Genomic DNA, 9,706 nt, shown 5'->3' with positions numbered 1-9,706 from the left:
TTCTGCGCAACTAATTTCTCGAAACATATTTAAGTAAAGCTAAATAAAACACTATTTCTATTTAACTCAAAACCGAGCTTTGAAGAGCCTACATTTATTCAAACTTCCAGTCGGTTCGTTCAGTTGACCGATTAGTTAAGTTTTTGACATCCGTTGCGCTGCGGTCGATTTGGATTTGTTTACATCGGCCGCCAGTCAAAGTTTGCGGCGAACGAGCGCTGTGTTTGAAGATTATTATTTTATCATGAGTATTTCTTAGAAAAAATCCATTCCCACCGTTGGTTCCTCATAACGTTCTTTAACGATGGGTTTAGTTGATAGCTTTACTCAATAGTGCGTACGTAAACACATTCCTCTAGCCACGATGGCGGCTGGAAAAAGTGAAGTGATTTATGTCGGCGACAAAGATTCGAATCAGAAATCACGCACCACTGGTGGAGATGAATCTCCGGAGCGGCAGATCAAGATTTTATTCTTCGATCTTACACACTACAATCGCACAACCCAGTTTCTACTATGCTGCGCTGGTGTATTCGCTTTGTACCTCGTGTACGGCTACATGCAGGAACTGATATTCACGCTGGATGGATTCCGCCCGTACGGGTGGTTCCTGACGCTTATTCAGTTCGCATATTACACCGCCTTCGGTTACATAGAAAGATCGATTGAACGGACGACCGCTCAACGGTGCATTCCGATGCGAACGTATGCGTTGCTGGCTTTTCTGACGCTCGGAACGATGGGTCTATCCAACTCGAGTGTTGGCTATCTTAATTATCCAACGCAAGTCATCTTCAAGTGCTGCAAACTGATTCCGGTACTGATCGGCAGCGTGTTGATACAGGGCAAGCGTCACGGGCCGATGGACTTCTTCGCCGCGTTCGCCATGTGCCTCGGGCTGATCCTTTTCACGCTGGCCGACTCTCAGATGCAACCCGATTTCGACACTTTCGGCGTATTTCTCATATCGATGGCCCTGCTTTGCGACGCGGCTATCGGCAACGTTCAAGAGAAGGCAATGCGAGAATACCGCGCTCCTAACAACGAGGTGGTCATCTTCTCGTACGGCATAGGATTCGTGTACCTAGCAGTTATCATGCTGCTATCGGGCCATCTCTACAAGGGCGTCGTATTCTGTGCCCAGCACCCTATGGAGACGTACGGATACGGATTCCTGTTCAGTCTTACCGGCTATCTGGGAATACAGATCGTACTAACGTTAGTACGGACGTGTGGAGCGCCACTGGCTGCTACAGTCACCACTGCTCGGAAAGCAGTCACAATAGCGTTATCATTTGTCTTCTTCAGCAAACCATTCACGATGCAGTAAGAAAAGACTAAGGAACTGGGCCATTACGCCAAATCATGCATTCTATTCGTCTTTCTTGCAGATACCTATGGTCCGGACTGATAGTCGTGTTCGGCATCTATCTGAATGTGTACAGCAAACGCAGTAAGCTTACGTTTACCGATCTGGGACGGATGGCCAGCACACTCTACCGGCGAGTGCTCCGATTCCCGGTCCGCAGCGAAAGTAGAAAGTCGCTGTTGGAAGTGTGATTATTCGCTTCGTTACGAAGCAGTTGCGCATAAAAAGTAATTCAACGAAAAAGATGCTTTAAGTAGTGAACAAGGACACGTTTAGTGGCACGCTGTGCGTAAGGGTAAAAGAAGGAATAAAATAAGCAATACTTTCACAATTTAAAATCGGTGACCAAAGGTTTCGGAGTAGCTTGAAGTTGAAGGCAAAATAATAAAATAGACAAAGCCTTAATCGATTTTTCACTTTACTGTCGGTTTTTCATCGTTCCGTCGATCCATGCGTCTTTTATTGCCTTTCTAGCGTCGATCAGTGGACACACACTTGTGCTTAGCTTCTGGTCTGCCTTCTCTCACTCTTTTTCTCACGCGCACCCACATATTAGAGCTCCTGCCATTGACCGGCCTTACGCGCTAAGCAGTTAGTTAGTACCCGTGTCTCTACCAAGACTTCCGGGCGGAGACTTCCGGATTAAAAGTGACTCCTCCGTCGTCCATGTTTCCTTCACCGTCTCACCCAATGCTTATTTCGGGTTTCTCTTGAAAGTACTTAGCATATCGTACAACACACCACTAAAACATTGATTTTGAATTTCTTCATCTCTAAATGATCATCGACCGCTGACGTTCGGATTGGGATGGAAACATTCTTACAAGGATAACTCGTCTCACAGGGACCAGTGCCACATTCACGACGATGAAGAAATGGCTTTTGCTTCGATGTGTGTATGTGCACAATATCCTTAACCCAATGACCAGCGCACAAATATCCGTATCCGTTAGTTAAGCTTTGTCTCGGCTTGTGCGATGTGGAACAAACCTTTAAATATACGCACGCGAAAGTTTGTTACTAATGTTACTACTGCTAACAGCTACTACACGTTACTGGCGTCGAATGGTCACGCAAATTACAATTTCTCGGCAATAGACGGGCTCATGCTAACCAGCACGCTTTCTTCAAGATCGTAAACCTGGCCACGTGTTTCCTGCACCAGAAGTATGAGAGTGTGTTTTCTTTAAAATAAAATCTTCGCATCGAGCTTAAATTGCTGCATGAGAAGTCGTGTAGGAGAATTCGTCACCGGCATTATGTTTTGCAGCCATTCACATGTCCGTCACGCGGTTGTAGGTATCGTTTAGCTGTTCAAAATGGTTCCGAACGATGGATTTAGTATCAATCAGGTGTTTTGTATAAAATTGCTTAGCATATGTTCCGTAACGCAGCTTTCGACTGGGTTCGTTTGCGTCAGCTGTTCTAGCGGCATCAGTTTATATTCAGTTGGGTTTTATATCCACGTTACGTCTGATCGGATAACTAAATGCTGCAGTGGCTTAAAAAACAAGGAACTCTCGCATCCGCCCCTAGAACCTCGATCGTTTCCCTCTAATCGTAGTATTGGTAGTAATAGTAGTTTTGTTCAGATTTTCTTTTATTAGTTACTTTACTTTTGGTATTATCTCGGTTCATTAGTTTCGCATGCTTGTGGTTTGATGAATGAAGTACAAAGTATTGATTAGGTTGGGTAGGCAATGGAAAAACTTTCTGTGTTTTGTAGGTTCTGCATCTTTTCCCTATACATTCACGTGAAGAACTCCACAATATACCGGTTTCGCGTGCGGAATTGGCTGGTTTTATTGATTGGAAACGTTTTCATTATGAAATACCTTCGTTTTGGTGTGTTGTCCTCCGCCACCGTTGGTCGGATAAGTTATGTTGTTTGTTTTCTGAAGTGGCTATAACTATATTAGTTAAAAGAGATATAACAACAATTGTTCGTTTCATTTTTTTATCCTGTTTTACGTGAAGAGAAATCACGCACCCTGCAAAGTTCTTTTGCTGTTGGACCGGTACTGCTTGCCGTTCGCCATGCTTTTCCTAATATAAAACTGCAACCCTAACCTCTACGCCTGGTTTCGTTTTAAAAGTTGACGTACTTCGGCGTCTCAGGATTGGTTACGTCCGGTCCGGGGTTAGGCGACATGGTGCGTACGTTTAGCTAACATGGGTCAAAAACACACGCCCTCAGAACGGGTAGTGTGCCCGCAGGGAATATACACAATAGGTACCGCTGTAAAATTTCATCGTTTCCTGTCATGAGGCATCCTAAAATATCGCAAAAACTTTCAAACTGCAGATGAAATCGGCTTCTCTCATTTGGGCGGAGTGAAAGAAGAAAGTTGGTGGCTGTTTATTCTCTTTGTTTTATAAATGACTCCCGGAGTAGTGGCAACCTACGCGGGTAGTGTAAACAAGAGACCAAACATCCTAGTGGCGGCCAGTAAATGCTCCCATTCGATCCACTTTCCGCGTTGGGGTATCGGGGTATAAATATAATGTAGTCGTAAAATGTGTACTGTTTTTGTATTGTTTCGTGGTATGATTTGCGTTTATGCGTTGCTTTATTTTCTTCTCTTTTTACTACTGCACTTCACATAGTTTAGCTTCCCCAGACTCTTCTTCCTGTCCTCCTGTCACTAGGTATTTTCCATTCATCCCATTAACTTATGCTGAAATAGCTAATTTAATTTAGAGCTTATGCTTACGTTTATTTTACGCGTTCCACAAATTTGTCTACTTGTCAATGAATGTATGCGTGTGTAGTAGTGAGTGTCACTGTGAGTTTACCTCCTTTCGTGTCCATCCTAGTTGCCACTGCCATTCTTGGTAAAATTGTATCAGAAGAACCGCATTTCGAAAATCACCGCAAAACGCATCTTCACTGATAGCCGAAACCGGTCCAAATGCACATCATGTTTGTTATAGTATCGGGTTGTTATATTCGTTTGTTTTTTTGTTTGTTTGTTTGGTTTTGCTATTTTCACCGTTGATTTTATTGTTTTCTTTGAATTGATGCCCCACAAACTGTTCTTGTCCCTCTTTTTGTGACACTTTTGTGTCTATTTTTTGCCCTTTTATGACGAGAAGAGGAAAAAGAGCAGTGCGTCAAAAATGATATTCTTGCATCACACTACTAGCCATCAGAGAATGCATATCTATTATGAACACCCGAAACAGAGCTAATGCACTAAGAATTGCAAATAAATTGGATAGTGTAATGCATATCTATGGCAGTTTGAAGACACATTTGGCTCCAGCGTCCAGAAGCGCGTCCTTCTACGTTGGTTTTGCCTTTGCAGCAGAATTTTGCGGGATTGTGCAAGATCTGTATGATGGTGGTGAGTTCTTTTCTTCTTCTCTTTTATTTTATTTAAATCAAAATATCACTGTCAGCGTGATGTCCATTACGATTGGATTTTACTTGATTTTGTGCTGCAACATTTCGCTTCCCATAGAAAAGTAAAACCATAGAACGACAAACAAAAGTTTGGCGCGAACACCGTGTGATGATTATCCATTTTGTTATTTTCATGTTTTGAGTTCTTTAGTCATTGTCTGTAAACGCTCTTTTGCTAGTAATTTAACGCTGATATTGGCTTCGTGGGTTGCTAATGATACGAGCGCGTTACGCGCCTTCCTCGTTGTCCTGGCGACGGTGGCTACATAGAATAGGATTTCAAAAGAGTGGGGCTTAAATTTTGTCGATCTCTGCCCAAAACCGTATTCGTATTCGTTAAAACTAAATGTCAAAAACCTACACGAATTAGAATTAGATGAATAACATTTGAACTTTGGTTTTTCATTCCGTCTTTCCTTTGTGCCAATCATTTTCTTAGCATTTGCTTGGGATGTAAAATCGATCCTCCAGCAAAAGGAACTAATCGGTGCACCGAAAGTTCCTGTAGACGGTTCGACATACTTTTCTCTTAGCTTGTCTTTCCTTTTCGCTTATACTTTTTTTGTGTTTGTCGTCGCGGTTACTATGTTGGATATACGAGGAGTCTCTCGGGTTGATGCTTAATGAATACGATGGATTTGACAAAGGTCAGTCCGTGTCTTCTCTGTTCATACCCATTTCTCCGCAAGCGCGACACCAAATTCCTATGTTTCTTCCTAGATCCTGCACGCTTAAGGGTGATTAAAATTAATTGCCCACGGGAACAAAATCCATCCCCCAAACACGTACATGTGACTGCATGTTCGAATGATGTACTTCGTTCGGCGTTTTAGGGACAATAAGCCATAACATCCGCAATCGTCTTGAGCTAACGCGTGTGCGTTTCTAAAACACACCATAAAAGATCACTAAGAGTGGCCTGTCAATTTTTACCTTATCCTGACCTGAAGCTCGCACACGACCTATTGGCAACAGGAGAAGATCCACTTGCTTTGCCATCTAACTATTGGTTCATACTCAGGTGTTTCCACGGTTAGTAGCAAATAGTGACCTTTGAAGTGGAACGGATTGAGCAAAAAATAAAACTCAAATAACCGTTGTGCTTGGACGGGCGCGACACAGGAAGCAAGAAAGGGAAGAAGGTAGAGAGAAAACGATCAAGGTTTTCCGGTGTAACCTTTGCGTGCCTTTCCGCCACGTCTCCCATCTATAATGCGAGGGAAAAGGACTCTTACGTATCTAACCCTGTGCCCCCTCTACCGGAGGAGCAGACCATGGCGCGCCCGGACCTGTCAGGGGTCTGTCTAGAGCGCTTAGTCCTGCACCTCTCGGTACGGGACCTCCGAGGTGATGGTAAAGTTCTGGAAGTAGTGATTCAGAAACTCGAACGTTGGCCGTTTGTCCGGTATCGCGTCCCAACATTTCAGCATCAGACTGTAGATGTCATCCGGCAGGTGGTGGTTGGTCGGCTTTGGCATACGGTACCCCCGCTCGATCTGCTCGATCACCTCTCGGCTGTGCATGCCGGGGTACGGCACCTGGCCGTAGGTGAACAGCTCCATGAGCAAAATACCGTACGACCAGACGTCTGACTTGATCGAAAACTTGCCGTACACGATCGCTTCCGGGGCCGTCCACTTCACCGGGAAGCGAGAGCCTTGCTTGGGGCAGTACTCATCGTCGGCTATCACCCGCGCCAAACCGAAATCACAGATCTTCGCCACGTTATTCTCCCCTATCAGCACATTGCGAGCGGCTAGATCGCGGTGGATGAGCTGCTTTAGCTCGAGATACTCCATACCGGACGCAACCTGTGCCGCTATGTAGATTAGATCCTCAAACTGCAGGAACTGGCCGTCACCCGTGCGCAGGAAATCGAGCAGGCTTCCTTTTGACATGTACTCCTGTACGATATAGATCGGTTCCTCTTTCGAACACACGGCGTACAGTGCTACCAGCCGGCTGTGGCGGAACTTCTTCATGATGGCCGCCTCCTGCAGGAACGCTTGCGTCGACATCGTACCTTCGCGTAGCGTCTTCACTGCCACCTCAATGTTGTTGCGCCACTTGCCGTAGTACACTTCGCCGAAGTTACCGTGGCCAAGCTTGCGAATGAGCTGGATCTCGCTGCGATTAATTTCCCATTTGTCGCGCAACTCGGGCCCAAGATCCCACACCTGAGGCTGGGGTTTCGGGCAGGGACTCGAGAGTACGTGGCAAAGGCCGAGTGCATTCTCTACAAAAGGACACAAATTATCTCGTCAGAATGTTACAGAAATCATACAACCTTTACAGCACTGCACAGAGAAGCCTTCAACTGCAGACTCACTTGAATATGCCATCACGAGCGCAGGTAACGAGGGGAAAGTTTGGTTTGTTGCGATATAGTAGCCACCGTTGTCCAGCGGTTTGATCTTATAATGCTTCACGTGATAGCCTCGGATTTCCTCCCAATCCTTGACCGACAGCGAGAACCCGTTCGGATTGTGCTCGGACGGGCGCACCAGGAATGTGCCACGAGGGTTTTCGTTCGCCAGCAGCAACTTGTCTGCTTCCTTTCGGGAAACATTTTCGAAGAACCAACTAGAACGGTCGAGTGATAGAAAGTTACAACATTAAAGGATTCGCATGCCGCGCGTTCATGGGTGGCCCCGACAACTTACTCCTCGCTGTTGACGCTCCGATCTTCGGCGACAAAGTTCCACGGGATGAGACCTTCCTGGCGAGTTTTCAGGTGCACTACGCGCCACCAGTCGGACTCGGTGTCGTCCATCACCTCCATCCGGTCGCCCTTGACGAAACTGACATCCGTTTCCTCGCGAGCATTGTAGTTGTATAGTGCCACCACTATCCGACGCGTATTGTGACCAGGCAAGACTGTGTCGTGAAGAAAATGAGTTAAAAACCGAATGATAATGATCGAATAGTGATAAAGCCGAAAGACGCGGTAGTCTGTGCGAACCGTAAAAAAATGTTGTTTTCTAGTGTTCGTTACCCACAGACTAGGGCTACTTCTACAATGTTCAATATTTCGCTCTAGTCGACCTCTAGTTGAGTTGAATCGATTGATGATGCTGCTCCGTTATCTAGCTCAACACGTCCGAACCGCGATAAGGGCAAAGTCGGCTGTTAATCTGGGCCCTAAGTGTTTTCTGAGAACGGTTCTACACGACAAGAAGCATTGCTTTGATTGCTGAAATAGGAGATAAGAAGCTGTTGAGACAGCTTCGATCCCAACTAGTGGTGCTGTCACTCTCTGACTGAACTGATACAAAATATCGGTTCAGGAAATTACAAGCCGGTAGCGAACAAAGAATATGCTGCGCGACCGTCCAGTAAACGATGTGGGATTTTGATAAGATTACCGCTGACATTGATTCTAGGAATCAATTTACCAGAAAGTTTACTTTGTAAGGTTGGCAAGTTTTTTCAACGATCGGCGGCGGATACTTACGCGGTGTCGTTCGGGGTCTTATGATGTCCACGCCTCCCTTCGGGTGCTTTATCAGCTGACCCCGGTTCGGGTCTGGTGTGTAACGTGAGTCAATCGAACCGCCATTAGTGTGCTTCGGTCCGGAAAGGTTCGAGTTGAAGCTGTTCTCGCCCTTCTTGTAGCCGCCGGGATAGGTGAGCGCTAGTTCCTGATCCTGTCGCTTGCTGCAACATTTATTGCCCATCTTAAGGCGCGCGGGCACTCAACAACACCACAACACAGACTGCGCCCTCGCTTCTGGACGATGTTGATGCTTCTCGTGGCTCCTTTATGTTGCCCAAGCGCCTAGTCGGTGCGGCCCCCGGAGGAGTTCCCGGGTAGCAAATTCTGGGTTGGTTTAGCTTTGCGGCTTTTACAGTTTAGGGTTGTGCGTTTCGAAACGGATGAGGTTACGATTCAAACAGGCTACTCGCGCCAGCACATTCTCACGGAGCAGCATCCAGACTCTCACGTTCTACGGCTACCCGGAATCGATGAAGATGAGCAGAAGAATGACGCTGAGGACGATGGTGCTGTCGAAGGCGATTGCGGCACGCGGGTTAAAAACGATGATGACAGCCGTGAGTAGTGCGAAGTGATGAACGTTGCGAAACTCTTCATTGGGAAGCTAAAAGCCTTCCGGTGCGATGATAAGATGAGACGAAAGCATACACGAAACGGTGTCCCTCCGAAGTGCCCTTGATTGATATCTGTCCTCTCTTCGGGCGCCTCAACTAGCTGGTTCCGCTTCACGTCTTAGTTCAACCCGAATCACAGCGCTCTCCTAGGGACGGTGATTAATAGGCATCACATCGTTCAGCGATTCGGTTGGTCCGTGATTTACGATCAAAAGACTGATGTGTCCACCCCGCACGATGATCCACCCTCGCTCTGTCAGCATGTGCGTAATGGCGACGGTTGGCAACTTTTTTCATTAAACTCTCCTGGACTTGATGTGTTCAGTGTTTCTACGGCTTTGCTTTTTATTCAACAACCGGCACCATTTTGAGACCCTGTCATGGCAGATTTTTGGCTTTTTTCTGCTGTTTCGTACAAGGATCTGAAGGACCAGCGAAAAAACTTCGTTCTACGGTAAACTTTGCGCTATTGTGTTTGCATCTCTCCTCCAGCGCGTACCGCTTGCGGGGGTTTTCGCAACGTGTTCGCCGACGTTCTAGGGAAAGTTTGGGCTACAAGTATGCAAATCTGCTGCCAAAGACAAATTGCAACGATTCTTGGACGTTGTTGCGGTTCGCTCCGGTCGTCCGACCAGCGCAATCATAGTGTGTAGAGAGAAGTGCTGGTTGCAAGGGCGCGCGCGGGAACCCGACGGGAACTTTTTGCTCGTCCAACTATGCGAGAGACAGGGTTGACGACGGCGGGCTGCAATGCGGCCTTGGTCGTGAAGGGATGTGCGGCCTGTAATGGGAAAATAAATGGAGAAGAAAAGGCATTAGAT

At 46.4% G+C, this 9,706-nt stretch overlaps 2 protein-coding genes across 2 annotated transcripts; one reads left to right on the top strand and one right to left on the bottom strand.

Moving 5' to 3' along the window:
* The first annotated feature begins 200 nt into the window (after positions 1 to 200).
* Positions 201 to 1,742, top strand: LOC131216090 (adenosine 3'-phospho 5'-phosphosulfate transporter 2). Its single transcript, XM_058210495.1, has 2 exons — positions 201 to 1,326; positions 1,392 to 1,742. The coding sequence occupies exons 1-2, from the start codon at positions 365 to 367 to the stop codon at positions 1,558 to 1,560; spliced, it is 1,131 nt and encodes a 376-aa protein (XP_058066478.1). The 5' UTR covers positions 201 to 364; the 3' UTR covers positions 1,561 to 1,742.
* Positions 1,743 to 1,812: 70 nt separating this feature from the next.
* On the bottom strand, positions 1,813 to 9,394 carry LOC131205602 (tyrosine-protein kinase Src64B). Its single transcript, XM_058197769.1, has 4 exons — positions 8,230 to 9,394; positions 7,439 to 7,652; positions 7,105 to 7,358; positions 1,813 to 7,011 (listed from the first exon to the last, which is right to left on the bottom strand). Exons 1-4 carry the CDS (start codon positions 8,450 to 8,452, stop codon positions 6,089 to 6,091), a joined length of 1,614 nt encoding a protein of 537 aa, XP_058053752.1. The 5' UTR covers positions 8,453 to 9,394; the 3' UTR covers positions 1,813 to 6,088.
* Between the last annotated feature and the right edge of the window lie 312 nt (positions 9,395 to 9,706).

This window comes from Anopheles bellator, chromosome 1 (genome assembly GCF_943735745.2).
Source record: "Anopheles bellator chromosome 1, idAnoBellAS_SP24_06.2, whole genome shotgun sequence".
Lineage (NCBI taxonomy): Eukaryota > Metazoa > Arthropoda > Insecta > Diptera > Culicidae > Anopheles > Anopheles bellator.
This window is presented reverse-complemented; position numbering and strand designations above follow the sequence as displayed.